Genomic DNA, 20,192 nt, shown 5'->3' with positions numbered 1-20,192 from the left:
TGAAACCGCAACTGATATATTTCACAATCATGTGTTCACATGTTAATCACAACATGTATATTGTAAATGATCTCGCTTCGTTAAAGATGAGAGAACTGAACAACTTTTTTTTTTAAGATTGGATTTCTGTCAAAATATCAAGAAGATTCTTTTTAATTTTTTTGAAGGACTACCCATGAATAAGCAGGTTTTATTAATTTAAATTGTGTTGATTGAGCCTATTCATGACTGAAGTTTGTTCTATAGAGTTGCTTGGATATTGCATATTTTACAAGTCTGGATTTTGCTTGGAGTTGGAAACCCTGAAATCATTATAAAAAACTGCAGTGATGGATACGTTGACTAGCAATTTATGATTGAAGAAACTTCTGAATCTCCTTAGGTTTTGGCATCATGAAAAATATTTCACAAGCTGGTAGCATGGTAGCAATTTTCAAAAGCTGGTAGCATCACGAGGCATTGATTCTATATTTGTGAGTTGATCATTTCAGAAATTAGATAATTTTAAGTGGAGGGAATTGTTATTTCAGAAATCATGTTGTATTAAATTTCTTTTTTTTAAGTAATTTCCATTTAGTTGGAAAAAAAAAAAAGAGATACATATATATATATATATATAATCATAGATTTATCAAAGTTTTAATGAGTTGAAAAATGGAAGAATCGGATAATATTACCTAATTTTTAAAATAAAATTTAATAATATTCCAATTAAAGAAATAAGATTGCAAAGTACTTTAGTTTAGTTTAGGGAAAAACTCTAACATATGCAGAAGGAAAAATATTTTTAAATTTAATTTTAATCCAAAATATATTTAAACATGTTAAAATAATGATATTTTAACTATTTTTTAATTTGATATTATTTTTAAAATAATTTTTTAAGATTGTTTCAATGATGAATTTGACTTAGCTTAAATACCTTAATTTGAGAAATAAGATTAGAATCAATCTATTTTAGGAATTAAAAATTTAAAAATACTTTAATTTAGAAAAAAATCCCATATTTTTGAACCCAAATCTATTGGAGTTTATTCTTTAACTAAAATAGTGTAAAATCTTTATTCTGATTTAAATTTTATACTTAAATAAAGGTATTTTAATCTAGTTGGATTCCATGTCCCTCTCGAAGTTGGCGAAAACAATATGAGAATAGGATGGAAAGAAGAAAAGGGCGTTGTTTCCGTTCACTGACTTCAGGACTGCAACTCCGCGACTTCTCTAGTTCCATTGTTTCTTTGGGTGTAATGGGGAGTTAAATGGGGAGTTAAGGGACCCACACCTCCGAGCAGGAAACATGTTGGTAAAGCCAGCTGCAATACAAAGCGGATATCCTACTTTAATTCTATCAGATTTGCTAGGCAACTCAACAGAAAATAAAGAATATGTTAAGAACATATCAAACGATGATCAAGAACAAAATTGAAAAACCCAAAAAAAATTTCTAACTTAGTTCATCTTAAAATGGGCAAAGTCCCAACAAAATTCTATTTTCATAGTCCAAATTATAGAAGAAAGGAAAATTAAGAAAAAAAAAAGGAAAAAAAAAGGGGTTGCCTTTTTTTCTATTTACTTGATAAAAATGATAATAATAAAACTTACAAAGAAGTGAACTGCGACTTTGAATGTGCTGTAGTGAATTTGATTATTGTGTAAAATTTGATTTTTGAAGGAATATGAATTTAAGTAAATATGTTTTAAGATTTTGAGAATAAAAATATATTTTGCTAAAAAAAAAAAGAAATCAAAAGAAATTGCTTTGTATGTGATGCAATAAGATTTGCCATAAGTTTTGTTGCGTTTTAGCTACAGGAAAGAAAAAAAATGGAAATTACTTTTACATCATTTAACGAAAGATGTTGATATGAAGCTGATATAAAATTTAATTAGATCAAAGTAATTTTGTTTAAAAGTAAATTTTAAATATATTTTATTTGGAGAATTGAATTTGAAATTACCATAATAAAAGAAAAAAACTAAAACCTAATGGTTGAATTTCTCCTTGCATTATTAATATGAAGCTGATATAAAATTTAATTAGATCAAAGTAATTTTTTTTAAAAATAAAATTTAAATATATTATATTTGGAGAATTGAATTCGAAATTACCTTAATTAAAGATAAAAGCTGAAACCTAATCCTCGAATTTCTCTTCGTATTGTTGATGAAGGGCAAATATGAACATAAATGTAATAAAAAAAAATAAAATATGATAGGTCATTGCACTACAAAAAAACAAAGATTTGGTAACTTTTTTGGTAGCATTTTCAAGCGCTGTCATGCTTTTATAAATTTAGAAGCTTTTTCTTTTTTTTTTTTTGGTGTATGGGAAGTAATATGAAGATAGTCTATTAATTCATTTCTGGCTAAATATTTGAAGTCAATGGAAAAAAAAGACATGGATAACATATTCGGAACAAACAAAATCATGTGCATTGAAAACAACCTTTGCGGTGACTTTGCCATAAACTATACCTACACTACAAAGCTAGCAAAGAAAACGAGTGAAATGGGATGGCTTTTCGCCCATATCAACACAAACACAGACAATAAATGCAAATTTCATGATTTTTAATTTCTTTACTATTGACCTTTTCTTGACCTTTTTCAATGCTAATAATGAAACTTTTTAGCAATCTTTGGCTTTTTAATAAAAAATTTATATATTTCACTAATAAAATTTATTATAAATTTTTTTTTTCAAAAGGAAGAACATCTCCAAAAATTAAATTGACACTGAAATAGGCAAGATACGTGCTGGGTCAAATCCTATCAACAACTATGTTAAGAGATGAAAATGAGATTGGCATTTCAGCCTACCTCCTTTGTTAAATATAAAAGTTGACAATTCAACTTAAAATCAAGGTTAAAATTCTACTTTTAACTTCCTTTTTACAATTTAAAAATTTTATTGCCTTTACGATGACAATTTAATCTTTTGTAGTATGCAAATTGTAATAATTATTAGTCCATTAAACTTATTTTTAACTAGTTTTAAATTCGTATGATGCATAAAAATATATTCACATATCAGTAAATCTTATGTAAATATAAATTATTTAAAATGATAATATAAGCTATGGAGTTTATGAACAACTCATAACTTCTATAATTATTTTTATTCAAATTTATATATTTCAATATAATAAAAAAATTAATTACATATTGAATATATTTATGCAATTATCATCAGTTCTAAAGAAAACTCAAACTATAATTTATTAAATCCAAAAAATCTCTAAACAAAAACAATAATATTTTCGATTTCAATAAATTAAAAATTTCATATTTAAAATCAATCTAAAATACAAACTTTTTTCATGGGAGATTTTTTCATAAGTTATTGTTGAAGCAAAGATACAGAAATTCTTTCTCTAAGTATTTCTTGTTATATTTGAAGTAGGTGTTATTTTACTTTATTAGCCAATAGATTTCATAGATAGAGGTGAAGAGATAGATAAAACAGCAATCTATGATTTGACAACAATTGAGTTATAATCTAGACTATATAACTTTATAACAAATATAATCATTATAATAAGTTTATGCTTATCTCTTTTGACATTTAAACTTAGAATCATAATCATACTTCTTATTCACTATAAGTTTGATACTACTTGTCTCAAGATTATATTTGGTTGCTCTCGTCTTGAACACTCAAATTTTATCTCAGAGATCTTCAAATATCTCTTGGATTTTATAATCTCCAGTTTCCTAAATCATAAGTATAAATATGTCATTCGATTAATTTGAATATTAAATAATATTAAAATATTTTTTAACTCAATATCTTAGCAAATATTTCATAAAGATCATCGATATCTCTATTAATTAAATTCTTAGCTTTTGTATTGAACTGTACGAATATCGCCTTTTTTAGAATTATCATATGCCTCAATATTCAACTTGTACCTAAAAAAATACAAAATTATACAATTATAATATAATATAATAATTTAAAATACTTTTATTATCATTATGGAATAATAAATTTTTTATGTATCAAATATAAAAAATATAAATACAAATTACCTTGGAGTTGGATTAGGAGCATTAACCTAGCAGGAATAATAATGAAATTTTCCATCAATTTCATATAGTTTCTTACATGACATATAGTACCAACCAAAAGTGAAATCAACTTTTATTATAGTGACACCACTGGTGAAAGACTTTTCCCATATATTCCCAATTATCTTTAAACTAATTATCAACAAAAAAAATATTAAAAAAAGAAAGCTAATATAATAGTTAAAGAAATATAAAAAGCACTAATTTAGACAATTTAGATTTCAAAAAGAGATAAAACTTTTATCTTTTATAAATTTATATTAATTATTAGGTATTAGATTGGATATACGATTTTAAGATAAAACATTTCATGCTTTTTTGTGTATTCGATTGCTTATTCATGCTTATTTTGTTTTCATTGTTGTTTTTTTTAATCTTTTACTAAGGGATTCCTATTTTTTTAAAAGATAATATTATTACCGATACAATATGCATGAATTTGCTTGCTGTTAGAAGAACACAACCTTTTTTTTTTTTTGTTTAAAGAAAAAAAATAAAACCTATTAGAAACCTAAAGAGAAAATAAAATAGCATGTACTATAAAATAAATAGCTTTATTCTCTTCATTCATTTTTTTTATTAATAAAAGTGAATGTTAAGAAAGATCATACAAAATAACGAAAAACAGAATCAAGAATCCCAATTATAGATCAGAATCCATGAATTGTCTTTGTTGTTCTTTAGATATAACCCATCATCTTCTGCTTTCCAAAAACACTCCTTGAAATCACACTTATCAAGCAATTCGCGATTGACCCAATATACATCGAAACGTCCATGGTGATTTGCCCAACTCATGTTGCACCAAAAAAGTGTCGTTCCCCCAAAGTTAGCCTCAAATGTCCAATACCATTCTTTGGACATTTGGATTAGGTGCACACCTAAATCGTCATCTTTGGATTGGCAATGTATAGTCAATTCGTTGTCGCTCAACCCATTGATGATGTGAACATAATATCTCTTTCCGGCATGAGCAAGACTGATTTGGCTTAAGGCAATGGCTACTACAAGTAGGATGGCCATGAATTTGTTGGAAATGCCCATTTCTCTGATTTCTTTGCTGTTTTTATGTTAGAGTTTCTTGTTACTTCTTCATTTTATAGTTGAAGAATTAATTCTTGATGCAAGTATTAGCTCATATTAGAGTATATTTTGGATAGAGTATATTTTGCAAAGTGAATTAAGTCATATATGGAAATTAACATTGTGAATAAATTAGTTCTTATCTTCGAAATATCATAAATTTATTAAAAAACTTTTAATATTTTATTGTATCCAAATAAATTCTTATATTTTGATTTGAGTCATTATATTAATATATTTTTATTTGCTTACGTCAGCATTATATAATATTTCTAAAACTTTAACAATTATTACTTTATTACTTTATTATTAATTATTTTACTTTATTAGCCAATAGATTTCATAGATAGAGGTTAAGAGATAGATAAAACAGCAATCTATGATTTGACAATAGTTGAGTTATAATCTAGACTACATAACTTTATAACAAATATAATCATTATAATAAGTTTATGCTTATCTCTTTTGACATTTAAACTTAGAATCATAATCATAATCATAATCAAAATCACAAGTATGACATAATCATACTTTTGACATTTAACAAATATAATCATACTTCAATAGCCTAGTATCTCAAATAAATAAGAAGCAAATGCAACCTGCTCTAAAGTAAATCAGATCCTAGTAAAAATTTTTTCAGACCATTTGAAGTTATATTCTGTTTCCCCATTAACCCAGTCCGGTGTCAGCAGCGATAACAATGGCACCCCAATAACACAAGGATTAACCGATGAAAGGAGAACTGGAAAGGGAAGGAGGAAGAGAAGTGGAAGGTTTAGAATTAGGTCAATAATACAATGAGCAAAAATGAAGCCAATATAATTTTCAAACTTGAAGTGCAACTCAGGGTAGACTCTTCTAAAATGTGCAGATGGCACATGATAAATAAATAACAAGACCAAAAGGAAAAAGGAAAGCAAAACAAAGATGCATAATGTGACAAGTCTCAAAGAGAAGAAGGAAAAGGTGAGTGCCGATTAATCAGAGATACAGTAATAGCTACGTGACAGAACATCCAAAGACATCATCGGTTTGAGCTATCTTTAATGCTCCAATTTGAAAACATGTATACAGCAGCACAGTAAACCTTAGGAGGATAAATAAATAAAATATTGATTTGAGCATAGGTAGAGGATGTTAATGTAAAAAAAAACAGTGAAAGGGTTAAAGTGGAGTTCTTTTTTGTGTTAAAGAACAACAATTTGCTACCTTAGGAAGGATTGCTAATGTTACTCTTTGTGTTGAATAAATGGACAAATAATTGACACATTTCATATCAGTAAAGAGAAAAGAGGGAAAGAGGGGAGGATTAAAAAAATTATTTGATGCCTCCAAATATATGACAATTGACAGTTTGAGCGTAGATTTTCCTTTCAGATTGAAGGAAACCCACCATTTCCTCCACATTGAATTAGTAAATTGCATATTGCACATTATTGGGTAATTGACTAAAGAGATGAAACATAGTATAAGACATGCAAGGTTTTGAACATTACATGAACAAAATTTGATGCAAATTGCCACTTCCTTTCCACGTATTTGTGCATGTGTTGGCTGCAGGTTTGCACATAAGCATATATAGACATATAAGGTGTAACCATAGAGATAAACATGAAATGAACTCTACTATACCAATCATGAGACAAAATTTGGCAGAAGAGGGGTCCAAGGAAGAGAAAGAGAAGATAAGGTCGACGGTGATAAATCGCAGCAGTTTCCCTGTTTAAGTGATTTAAGCATTCTCCTTTAGTATATCAACGACATGAAGTTGACAAAGTTTTAGCAAAACTAATGATGAATGCTAAAATATCAAACTGACAGTATAATTCAACAACGTCCATCGAAGTTTACAAGTAGAGTTATACCCCGCTGACAGCAACAGAGGTATAATTCTCGACAAGGCTGAGCCAAATCATTACGCACTCTTCAATCACAGGATGTAACAAAGAACCCTGATAGCCCCAGCAAAGCATAACAAAGTAATGCTTCTGTATTCAACAATCATTTTGTTAACTAACAGCAATAGAGACAGCACCCAAGCTGGGATAGTGAATATTTCATACAAGTAAAAATTATTAAAGCATGAAAACCGGATAAATACAAATTTTCTTCAAGCAATCTAGTCAAATTGACCCAGCAGTGTTTGGAAAATTTCAAAGAAAGAAATACACAACACGTTTTGGAAAATGACTAGGTGTCATGTAAAAGACCATGAAAACAACAGGCAATAAAATTTTGTTCACTTTGGTTCTTTAACCAACTTAGAGCAGAAAAGAAATTTTAGTGAAGAAAGCTTCACACCACGATCACTGATAGTAGCTTCCAAAAAGTAAGGTCATAAATGAAATTTTTAGTCTTTTATATATATGAAATTACTTTTTTTATCACTAAAGACCTAACTGTGGCCTTTTCCACCACTTTGAGCTAAATTCTAAAAGATATTGCATAAACTTCCTAAATGCTTTTACAATCTTTTTTTCATTTTCTCTGCAGTGAACTCAAAGTTTTCAGCATTATACATCACAAAGGGGACTCTAGTGCCTCAGCAATGCAATCTACAGATGCTTTAACATTGTGTTAAGATTCATTTTCAACATGACTTATATAAACTAGTAGATATCTTAGCCTTTCTTGACAAATGCTTTCTAATAAATGGAAGAATGTCTATTTGCTTTCACTTTCAACTTTCGCCAAAGGCTAAACTTTTTATATGGTTCAAGCCTTTTAAGCTTACTAACTTGTAGAACCTAATCGAAGTCTGAAAATTTCTTAAAGGCTAAAATTTTCAAGTTCAATATCTTGCTAATTCAAAATGCTTAGACTTTCACATTTAACATTTAACTTAGTCCAACCTATAAAGCTTTCTTTATTGGTTGATACTTAACCTATAAAACTTCTTTCCTTGATGAAAAACTTAACCTGTAGAGCTTTCTTGATTGAGATACTCAAAATTATAAAGCTTTCTATATTGGTTGAGATACCCAACCTATATAACTTCTTTCGATGGTTGAAAAACTCAATCGATAGAGCTTACCTTATCATTGCTAAGTTTAGTATTTACACATAGGGAACTACATAATTTTTTTTCTCAAACCGAGGGAACTTGATGGTTAATTCCGTAACAAAAGCATTCCAAAGTTTTCTAAGGGAAGCAACAATGTCCAATATAATAGAGTTTGTGAAATATTACTCAAGTTGCTTTGCTTTGTTGCAGTAATTAATAATTTTTTAAAAGAAATTTTCAAAACATTAACAATTGAGTTCGAAAAAATTTTTAACATGTATTTCGATTTACCTTTTCATTAATAACATTTTTAGTTTTATTTTAATTTTAACTTTTTGTATATTTCTTATTAAAATTCTTTCTTCATCACTTTGTTGTCATCACACTAATTAAGTGTGATTTTTCTCATGACGAGTCTGATCTAATTTATAAATGATTATTGGTTTGATGTACTTGATATAATAATTATTTCATAGATAATTAATTATTTGATAGTACAAATTTAATCTCACTATAAAAAAATTAAAAAATATATTTTATTATCCTTCTCCTTCTATTATTTTTTAACATTTTAATCGGCACGATAGAAAAGTTGAGAAAAAAGTTTTATGTAAAATAAGAAATCATTGAAATAAATTTTTATTATGGATAAATTGTAAGAAAATATATATATTTATTTAAAATTTATATTATATTGTGTGATATTTTTCTCTATTTAATTTTGTCAATGTTATATCAAATAAAAAAATATAAACAAAAAAAATAATATTTTAATATTAATGCCACTTATACAAATTCTGGACCATGCCACATTGCCACTTACTTTGTTGAGTATGTGATGCGAAATTCACGTGTTCATTTATTCACAGGTACTTAAGGTAATGCATTGGGTTTTCTTTAATGTGCATGTAATTTTAGTAATTTCTACTTCCTCTTTAGTTTTTAATTTTCTCTATTTTCTTTCTGTTTGAGCTGAGCTATTTATTTATATTTTTAATAGTAGTCAATTAATTGTTTGCTATTTATGAATATTTGTAGATTACGTTTTACAAAATCTTTGTTAATTGGGATCAAAAATCTTCAAAAGAATATTTTAATACATATTAATGCTACTATCTTTGATGGCACGTTACAGAAGAGCATATCTTTTATTTTAATGCATATTAATAATAATGATAAAGAAAATAATTATCCTAATCGACCTATGATAAAAACTTCATCTTAAATTCTGAATTTAAGCACTAATTAAAGCTATAAACATCACTTGAATTTTTAAAATTAAGGGTGAATTTTTTGTAATTAATAAGATTGAAGCTGGAATCTTTTTTGTTTAACTGCCTATTAATTTACACTTAGTTTTTCAAACTTTCAAGACAAGAAGGGTAATTTGCAAATTAATCTTATATCACATCCCTTAAGCTCAGTTAATGATATTCAGGCTTTTTAATCATAAGAGCTAGCTTAATGCACCATTGCGTGTGCCCTCAGCCAGCACCATATTATAAGTTAAAAGCTATATCCAAAATTAGAGAAAACGTAATTGTTACTAACGTAATCCTAAGAAAGACCTAAAAATACTTGCCAATTAAAGTGAACTCTAATTCGAAATTTTAAAGAAATTTCCAATAATGAACTGCATCCTAATTTGACTTTCTACAATTAGTTTCTTCGTTTTTTTTTTTTTTAAATAAATTGTGATGTAGGACTTGATGTGACTTTGTTGATGTCCTTACAATATAATGAAGACTTTACGACGTAGATCCTTCATGGGCAGAATATTTTATAATTATTGAAACCTTGCACTTTCTATTTGCCCAAAAATTATCTATTTTGGGATACCTATGTGCTTGAACAATCAACTTCATTTTTAGAATATTTTCCTGCAAGAAAATTCTTATAATTTTCCTATGCTTGTTCTTATTAATTGTAGTTATAGTTTAATTCTTTAGGTTTAATGATAATACAATGATTTTTGTAATTTGTTATTGCTGTTTAGTTTCGTAAATGCATTTATTATTTGGGTAATAATTGGGATTAAAGAGTTCATGCAGATAATTTATTAATTTTTTTTTTAAATTTTACATTATTGATTTATGTGACGAAATATTTTAATTTATTATTTATTATTTTAATTTTGATTTACTTATTTTTAACTAAAAGTTTCATAAATTTTACTTATAAAATTTCTTATAAAATTTTTTTCCAAACCAAGAGCATCTCCAAAAATTAAGTTACTGATGAGCTAGGTAAGATATGTGCTAAGTTAAATCCTATCAGCAGCTGTGACTTGTGATGAAAGATAAAAATGAGATTGGCATTTGAGCCTACCTCATTTGTTAGAGATAAAAGTTGAAAATTCAACCTAAAATCAAGATTAAAATTGTATTTTTAACTTCCTTTTTAACAATTTAAAAATTTTATTTCTTTTACGATAACAATTTAATCTTATATGGTATGCAAATAGTAATAATTATTTGTCCATTGAACTTATTTCTATTAAGGAAGAAATGGTAAAGGAATTGACGTTTCCAATTAATGCATGGAATGTATGCTGCATGGAAGGCTGAAATGGGCCTATAACTCCTTCCGCACGCGGCTTCCCGTTAATGGTGAGCCCTCATGTTCTCATTTCGTTTTTTCATCTGTCTGATGGTAGTGACCTCCAAAATAGTCTTCCACATTTTATTTCAAATTATTACAAATACATATATACATGTAAAAGAAAGACCCCAATTCAATGCTATGAAGAAGAAACAAAGGCCATGGCGAGGGGACCATTGTGGCTTTCTTTATTTCTTCTTTGCATTTTTAATGGATTGGATTAAAATGGAATACTAACACCATTTAGGCAGTAAAAAGGGATGACGTGGGACCATAGTAATGGATCTCATATATTTCTTTTAATCTTGATATGAATATAATAATAAAAATAAAGTAGTAACTTTCTTTATTTAGAATATTGTGATAAGTAAATTTTTAAAATATAAAATATAAAATATGTTTTTAATAAAGTTTATTTATTTTTATGTGTGTTTGATTTTAATTATATTTTATAATTTATTTATGATTGTTTAAATTCAATTATAAGTTTAATTTTATGTATTGTTAATTCTTTTATTGTTTAGATTCTCATTCTTATTTTAATTTCATATCTCATGTTTAAATTCATCGTTGATATATTATTCATGTATATAATAAGGATTTAATAATGATATTTTAGAGAAATCTGAGTAGTGATTCTGTAATAATGTTTAGGTGATGATATTTTTCTAAAAATATAATAGCTTTCCCGGGCATGATGTCTACTGCATGATTCTAAAAAATATAATATATTATTTTTTACAATTTAAGACTAACGTTGTTATGATTAGTTCCAGCACCATTTACACAAGGTTGTTTTTTTGGATTCTTGGCATGATGTTAACACAAGTCATTAGCGTTGGGGTTAATATCCTATACAAGGTGTCTTATAACGTCGGTTTTAGTTTACGAATTTTGGTGGTATATCAATTCATCGTCGCCACAATATGTATACTCCCCTTTGCATTGATAGTTGACAGGTACGTTTTTAAAAACTAAATTTATATGTTTTTTAAATGTGAAATAAATAATATATTGATTCATAATTTGCATATGAATTTAAAAAAAAAAATTTTTTTGCAGGAGTACAAGGTCCGCATTGACATGGAGGATAGCTGGTTTAGGCATCTTAGCTGGAGTTTTTGGGTATGCACTTTATTTTTTAAAATTTAATTTTCTATTTAAAACCTAATTATCTATTGATTAATTTAAATTTTGTTTCGTGGAATCAAGGGGAGCACTAGGGCAGAATATATTTGCAGCCAGCTTTGCTTTTGCTTCTGTGACATACTTGGCAGCAATTTCAAATCTATCTCTTGCCGTCACTTACATGCTGGCAATCGTTTTCAGGTATTGGAAATTTTGAAAAAAAAAAAAAAAAAAACAAAGTTTGGATCTAAGGATATTTACTTGTTTTCTTAGGATGGAGACTTTCACTTTAGCCACTTGGCCTGGTAAGTTTAAGTTGATTGGCACCGTCATTAGCATCACAGGTGCCATGATTATTAGCTTCTATAGTGGACCAAACATCCATCTATGGTCCACTTCTGTGGATTTATTACAGCATCATGGGATAGCAGCTTTAACCCAAGTGCAAAGGCCAGTATATGGGATCATGTTAGCTTTCAGCAGTTGTGTTTGTTTTGCGATCTTTCTTACCATATTGGTATGCATATATTTGAATTTTAATATAAACTATATTAAAATAAAATATAAATTATTAACAATTAGTTTTTTTCCTTTGTTTTAACTAGACGATGATGAGCAGGACATACTCCTACCCAGTTTTCTCTTCTTTATTCTTTATGTGTAGTAGTAGCACTGTACTCTCCACTATATATGCTATCTCTATACAGAGGGATTGGTCTGCTTGGTACTTGGCGCAGGATGCTAGCGCCATAACTTACTCGGTAATTACTTACTAATTTTATTTTGTTTTTTTTTTTTCTTAATTTTGTAGATATATAAAATTATCTATTACATTTTTTAATATGCTTTTATATCTTATATTTGAAATAAGAAAAAACTTTTAACTACAGTGATAGGGTTAGGAGGAGAAAACAAAAAGAGATAGAAATACTAAGCTTTAGTTTACAAACAAGTTTTAGAAGTTAAAAGTAAATGATATTTTTTTACCGCTAAATTTATTCTTTCATTTAATAAAATGGATAGGGCATCCTTGCATCTGGATTGTCAGTAATGCTTGCAACATGGTGCGCACGACAACAAGGACCAGTTTTTGTCTTCGCGACTTCTCCTTTAGCCCTCATCTTTACAGCACTCATGGGCCCTACTTTACTACACGAGGAGATTCACCTAGGGAGGTATCTAATAACTTTCTTTCAACTTTTGTGATCAAATAACATTATCATATATTCCACTAATTTTGGGGTGTTTTTTTGTTCAAAATTAACAGCGTTATAGGTGGATTACTAATTATTATTGGAACATATGCCATGTTGTGGGGGAAGAGTGCTGAGACACAATCGAGAAGAGATGATCTTGCAATCCAGACTGTTCAAGTACAATCAAGAAGAGATGATCCTGATATCGAGAGTGTTGAGACATAATTAAGAAGAGATCATCCTGATCTTGAGCGCGTTGAGATACAGTTAAGTGAAGAAGATCTTGATCTTGAGGGTGCTAAGTAGATAGATCTTGATGTCAAGCCTATAAATAAGTGATGAGTGTGTGTACAAGTTGAATTAGACATTGTTCTATCCAAAGGCAAACAATACATTCGATTGAAATTTAATAATTTTAAATTATAAAAATAAATTAAAAATAAAAATAATTTAAACAAATATTAATCATATAGTTTATATGTTTGTCAAGCTCAATTTTGCTCAAAATTTTGGGCTTTAAAATTTTTCCAAGCCTAATCTAAATTAAAAAAATAAATCCCATTAAACTCAATTTATATAATAAAAAATTAAAAAAATATGCTTAAATTAAGTTTAATAGAATTATATTCAATTCACGTATTTATATAAATTAAAAATAAAAATTATATAAAAGTTAAAATTAATAAAATATATATAAATCTTATTTTAATTTATATATATATGAATTAATTTATATATAATTCACATATACATAAAAATAAAAAATGTATATATATAAATTTGGACTAGGTCGAACTAAGTTCAAGTTTTAAATTTTTTGTCTAAAGTTCAGCTTAAAATTTAAACGGACTTAAAATTGTTCCTAAATCTATTTAACAAGTTTTAATTTTTTATTCAAACTCTCTCAAAATTGAAATAAACCTATGGACTTAGACGAATAGCCCAACTCTTAAATAGGTTTAATACATTTATGAACTTTAAATTCAATAATTTTGAAACATGAAAAAAATCTTTTCTTTATTTTTGAACCCAAACCTAATGTTAGAACTTCTCGTCATATTTTTTTTAAGTGAACTCTCGTATTGTTTATGACGGACAAACGTGAATTTATCTACATAATATTTTCATAACTTTCTAAGCAAAGTAAATGAAATTAGCCTCAAACCCACGGTTAGACTGCAGAGCATCTTCAGGAAAAGAGTTTATTTTATAACTCTTTTATTTTTATTTTGTAAAAAAAAATAGTGAAAATTTATTTTTCATTTTAATAAAAGTTAAGAATCAAAATAATATTTAGTAAATAATTTTTATTAGTTGTACTTAAATGATATTCATTTGATTAATTTTTTTTACCTTTTATAAGAATAATAAACAAAAATAATTTTATTATTAAAAAATAATCTTGACTTAAAAAAAATAAAAAACGAAAAGTATCGTCTAAACATTTAATAATAGTTGTCACCCTCACTGTTGATAATCTTTATTTTTTCCACTAAAAAGGCAAAGCCATAAAAATACTAGGAGCCATTCTTTTAAAAAGCAAAAAAAAAAAAAAAAAATCCAAAAAACAAATTGTTTAAAAAAAAGAAAAATCAATGAACACTACTCAATTTGCAAATTTGGTGCCTCCACCCAAGAATTTTTCGCCTTTGTTTCTTCTATTTGTGCCACCATCGCTTTTTATTCAGCTCCTGCATCTGCTTCATGTGCCAGTGACCTCTCCGATTTCAATTATTTCTTGTCGTAAATCTTCTTTTCAGGTATGTTTGGTTAATCTGTCGAAGCTTATTTGCTTTTTTTTTTCTTTTAATTTTTAAAGTTTCGATGATTGTTTGCCTAAATCAGCTACTCACCATAGCAACTCAAATCAATTCCATCATTGCCATTACTCTAATGAGAAAAATTCTTGATTTCGCCTTTAAATGCCTTTTTCTCTTTCTCATTTTAAAAAATCTAGGGTTAGAAGTATCAATCTTTCAAAGCTTAACAACACATTGGTTATATTCTACTAATTTTCTATTATCTTTTTGGTTTGCATTCTTTTAACAACTTAAGATTATGCGTAGATAATTTTTCAAAGCTCCGACGGCGATGTCACCATCAGTTAACTCATTTCCAACTCTTTTGTTTTGTGTTTTTTTTCTTCTAATTTTTGCTTGATCATTAAGTTCTTGGTTACTCGATTAGGTTTTAAAAAATTATTTTTGATTAATGTTCTATTTGGCTTGGAGCTTCGAAAGAAGAAGTTAGTTAGAATAAGCTATTTGGGAAGGTAAATGTAGGTTTTATTGGTAATTTCAGGATTTATAGTTTCTTTATTAAACTTAATAGTCTTCAATTGGAAACTTTGGTTTAGTTAAAATTTTGCTGACTTAATGTTTGAGGAAAAAGCATCTTGAAATTTATATTTCTGTACTTCGATTTGTTAGTGAAATCATACACTAGATCGTGTTCAAAGTTTCCTGACTTGTTTTTTGGATGTTGTCAACAAATGATGGAGCGACGATATTGGAGCAAATCGATGTTGACAATCAAATTGCCAAATTGATGGTTGAACTATCCCGAAGTCCAGATTATGAAATTGGTGATGGGACGATTGGTGTTGTTGTCATGGCTGGATACTTTTAGAGCAGGCAGAGTGTCTATTAGAACGTGGGATTCATCCCATCCAGATTGCAGAGGGTTATGAAATGGCTTCTAGAATAGCTATTGAGCATTTAAAGCTTATAGCTAAGACGTTTGATTTCAGGCCAACAAATAATGAACATTTGGAGCATTCGGCTTCTAGAATAGCTATTGAACATTTGAAGCATATAGTTAGGTAGTCAATTACACTTAAATAGAAAAAGATTAGTGGTGACTCCTTAGGTTGTATTTAATGATAGATCTATAGATTTATATATTATAAGAATACATATATTACTATACATTTATTAATCATAACAAAGAAAAAGAGTTAAATTATTAATTATTGTTATCACTTTAAAATTTGATTATGAACTCATGCCTAATAACAAGCACATTATATTGAATATGCTTGATTTTTCTTTTAATTCTTTAGTAGTCAACGATGCAATAAAAATTGGGATACAAGGAGACGGCATATAAATTAACTTGCACATGGTATAGGGTTTTACTATTGTTTTACTTCAATATATATATATATATATATATATATATATATGCGTATTAAAATGTGATTACGAGTTATAAATGTATATAAAATGATAAATATAAATTTTATTTGATAAATTCTTTCTTATAGAAAAAGATCAAAAGATAAGATTAGATTTTCATATGTAAAAACTTTAACATTTGATGTAGATCATATGTAACAAGATATATTTTAAATTTCACCAAAAGGTATATAGATGAGGATGGAGTTTTTTCTTTAATTATTATTTTAAGATATAAAATTATAGATTATTTAAATAAAATGAACTTGTCTTTAATTGATCAAAATAAACATGAAAAGTTATATTGATATTTTTACAAAACATGAAGACATAATAAAAATGAAACAAATTTGAGTCTATCCAAAATTTTATCTAGACAAATTTGTTATTTTTATTTAAAAACATTTTTAATTGAATATTTAAAGTTTATTTTTAAATAAAAAGTTTATTTTTTATATATATATATATATATATGTGGGAGAGATCCACAACATTAATTTAGTTTTACTCTTTTTCATACTTCTTATACCATTTATATTTGATTAATCAAATTGTTGGATGTCATGCTTTATTAAAGTATTCATGTAAATCATGCATTATGAAATTTTGAGTTAATTAAAAATGTTTAACTAAAAATGTTTAACTATTTGTTTTGTAATAAAAATATATATCTCAATTTGTATGATAAAGATATTTGATTGACTTAAAACTTTATGTGCATGATAAGTACATGTACATTGGTTTGAAAAGTTTCAATGGTTGGGTTGTTAAAATATTAATCATACTTAAAGCTATAAAACTACATCAAACCAATTGATTTTACACCTATATAAAATATTATATATTATTATATAATGATCATTTATTTATATTTGTATGTTTATAAAATAAAAAATTAACTGTGCATCGTGCATGTTACAAAGCTAGTTAAATTGAATTCTTGAATCTAATTCACTCTTACCGCTTCAAAATCATGAAACTTTGTAGAATTGGGTTTTTCAGCATTAGTTAGTTTTTTTTTTTTTTTTTGGTTCAATTTTACGATTAGAGGTATTAATGAGTTGGGTCGGATTGGGTTTAGGCTGAGTTCATATCTGATTTTAATATCTTATATGTTTGTTTAAGTTCGACCCAATTTGAAATTTTAGGCTTTAAAATTTTTTCAAGCTTGATTCAAATTAAAAAAAAAATTTTGAACGCACCCATTAAACTTAATTTATATACTAAAATATTAAAAATATATAATTCAATTAAATTTAATGGGATTATATTTAATTCATATATATAAATTAAAATAAATATTATATAAAAGTAAAAATTAAGTTTAATAAAAAATATATATAATTTTTATTTTTAAATTTTATAAATACGTGAATTAATATATAATTCACATTTATATAAAAATAAAAAACTTATATATATGTAAATTACGGTTGGATCGAGTGGGCTTGGGCTTAAAATTTTTTTGTCCAAGACCTGATTTAGAATTTAAATGGGTTTAAAAATTATATTTAAACTTGTTTAAAGAGTTTTTATTTTTTGTTCAAACCCTCTAAAAAATTGAACGAGTTTTTGGATTTGGGAGTATAGCTTGACCTTTAAATAGATTTACTTAGGATGTTGCCATGTGAATTTATGTGGCACAAATTTCTAAAGTGAGAATGTAGGTTTTAATGGCAGATCCATAATTTTTCTAAAAGTGTCTATTTATAATATATAAAATAATTATTAATAAATTTATCAATTTTATGGTGTTTTAGGAAAAAAAATTTTTCTATCTTTTTTTTCCATCTTTGGAAGTATTCAAAGAAAAGTTTCGAAGTGTTCAGTGAAAATTTTTTCTTTAAATTTTATTATTTTTCAATTTTATGAAGTGTCTATGGACATCCTCCACTAAAAATGGAGCCGCAACTGATATATTTCACAATCATGTGTTCACATGTTAATCACAACATGTATATTGTAAATGATCTTGCTTCGTTAAAGATGAGAGAACTGAACAACTTTTTTTTTTAAGATTGGATTTCTGTCAAAATATCAAGAAGATTCTTTTTAATTTTTTTGAAGGACTACCCATGAATAATTAGGTTTTATTAATTTAAATTGTGTTGATTGAGCCTATTCATGACTGAAGTTTGTTCTATAGAGTTGCTTGGATATTGCATATTTTACAAGTCTGGATTTTGCTTGGAGTTGGAAACCCTGAAATCATTATAAAAAACTGCAGTGATGGATACGTTGACTAGCAATTTATGATTGAAGAAACTTCTGAATCTCCTTAGGTTTTGGCATCATGAAAAATATTTCACAAGCTGGTAGCATGGTAGCAATTTTCAAAAGCTGGTATCACGGTGGTCAATTTTCAAAAGCTGGTAGCATCATGAGGCATTGATTCTATATTTGTGAGTTGATCATTTCAGAAATTAGATAATTTTAAGTGGAGGGAATTGTTATTTTAGAAATCATGTTGTATTAAATTTCTTTTTTTTTTAAGTAATTTCCATTTAGTTGGAAAAAAAAAAAAAGAGATACATATATATATATATATAATCATAGATTTATTAAAGTTTTAATGAGTTGAAAAATGGAAGAATAGGATAATATTACCTAATTTTTAAAATAAAATTTAATAATATTCCAATTAAAGAAATAAGATTGCAAAGTACTTTAGTTTAGTTTAGGGAAAAACTCTAACATATGCAGAAGGAAAAATATTTTTAAATTTAATTTTAATCCAAAATATATTTAAACATATTAAAATAATGATATTTTAACTATTTTTTAATTTGATATTATTTTTAAAATAATTTTTAAGATTGTTTCAATCATGAATTTGACTTAGCTTAAATACCTTAATTTGAGAAAGAAGATTAGAATCAATCTATTTTAGGAATTAAAAATTTAAAAATACTTTAATTTAGAAAAAAATCCCATATTTTTGAACCCAAATCTATTGGAGTTTATTCTTTAACTAAAATAGTGTAAAATCTTTATTCTGATTTAAATTTTATACTTAAATAAAGGTATTTTAATCTAGTTGGATTCCATGTCCCTCTCGAAGTTGGCGAAAACAATATGAGAATAGGATGGAAAGAAGAAAAGGGCGTTGTTTCCGTTCACTGACTTCAGGACTGCAACTCCGCGACTTCTCTAGTTCCATTGTTTCTTTGGGTGTAATGGGGAGTTAAATGGGGAGTTAAGGGACCCACACCTCCGAGCAGGAAACATGTTGGTAAAGCCAGCTGCAATACAAAGCGGATATCCTACTTTAATTCTATCAGATTTGCTAGGCAACTCAACAGCAAAAATAAAGAATATGTTAAGAACATATCAAACGATGATCAAGAACAAAATTGAAAAACCCAAAAAAAATTTCTAACTTAGTTCATCTTAAAATGGGCAAAGTCCCAACAAAATTCTATTTTCATAGTCCAAATTATAGAAGAAAGGAAAATTAAGAAAAAAAAAGGAAAAAAAAAGGGGTTACCTTTTTTTCTATTTACTTGATAAAAATGATAATAATGAAACTTACAAAGAAGTGAACTGCGACTTTGAATGTGCTGTAGTGAATTTGATTATTGTGTAAAATTTGATTTTTGAAGGAATATGAATTTAAGTAAATATGTTTTAAGATTTTGAGAATAAAAATATATTTTGCTAAAAAAAAAAAGAAATCAAAAGAAATTGTTTTGAATGTGATGCAATAAGATTTGCCATAAGTTTTGTTGCGTTTTAGCTACAGGAAAGAAAAAGAATGGAAATTACTTTTACATCATTTAATGAAAGATGTTGATATGAAGCTGATATAAAATTTAATTAGATCAAAGTAATTTTGTTTAAAAATAAATTTTAAATATATTTTATTTGGAGAATTGAATTTGAAATTACCATAATAAAAGAAAAAAACTAAAACCTAATGGTTGAATTTCT

General features: G+C 26.8%; 2 protein-coding genes across 2 annotated transcripts; one reads left to right on the top strand and one right to left on the bottom strand.

The window, feature by feature from the left end:
• Positions 1-4,701: 4,701 nt before the first annotated feature.
• Positions 4,702-5,115, bottom strand: LOC111301010 (S-protein homolog 1-like). The gene has a single exon (XM_022896536.2). The coding sequence runs from the start codon at positions 5,113-5,115 to the stop codon at positions 4,702-4,704; it is 414 nt and encodes a 137-aa protein (XP_022752271.2).
• A 6,463-nt stretch (positions 5,116-11,578) lies between these two features.
• On the top strand, positions 11,579-13,311 carry LOC111301008 (WAT1-related protein At1g25270-like). Its single transcript, XM_022896535.2, has 7 exons — positions 11,579-11,721; positions 11,825-11,887; positions 11,975-12,091; positions 12,164-12,407; positions 12,496-12,651; positions 12,914-13,065; positions 13,158-13,311. The coding sequence occupies exons 1-7, from the start codon at positions 11,579-11,581 to the stop codon at positions 13,309-13,311; spliced, it is 1,029 nt and encodes a 342-aa protein (XP_022752270.2).
• Positions 13,312-20,192: the final 6,881 nt, after the last annotated feature.

Source organism: Durio zibethinus, chromosome 18 (genome assembly GCF_047325235.1).
Source record: "Durio zibethinus cultivar Kanyao isolate XHJ-2024 chromosome 18, ASM4732523v1, whole genome shotgun sequence".
Taxonomy (NCBI): Eukaryota; Viridiplantae; Streptophyta; class Magnoliopsida; order Malvales; family Malvaceae; genus Durio; species Durio zibethinus.
The sequence above is the reverse complement of the archived record's forward strand: the minus strand, read 5'-3'. Positions and strand labels throughout refer to the sequence as shown.

Bases quoted from the DNA above. Each gene is read 5' to 3' on its own strand.
- LOC111301010 (XM_022896536.2), bottom strand. From the start codon at position 5,115: ATGGGCATTTCCAACAAATTCATGGCCATCCTACTTGTAGTAGCCATT.
- LOC111301008 (XM_022896535.2), top strand. From the start codon at position 11,579: ATGTTAACACAAGTCATTAGCGTTGGGGTTAATATCCTATACAAGGTG. The intron at 11,722-11,824 runs GTACGTTTTTAA...ATTTTTTTGCAG, and splicing joins TTTGCATTGATAGTTGACAG to GAGTACAAGGTCCGCATTGA. The intron at 12,092-12,163 runs GTATTGGAAATT...TTGTTTTCTTAG, and splicing joins ATGCTGGCAATCGTTTTCAG to GATGGAGACTTTCACTTTAG.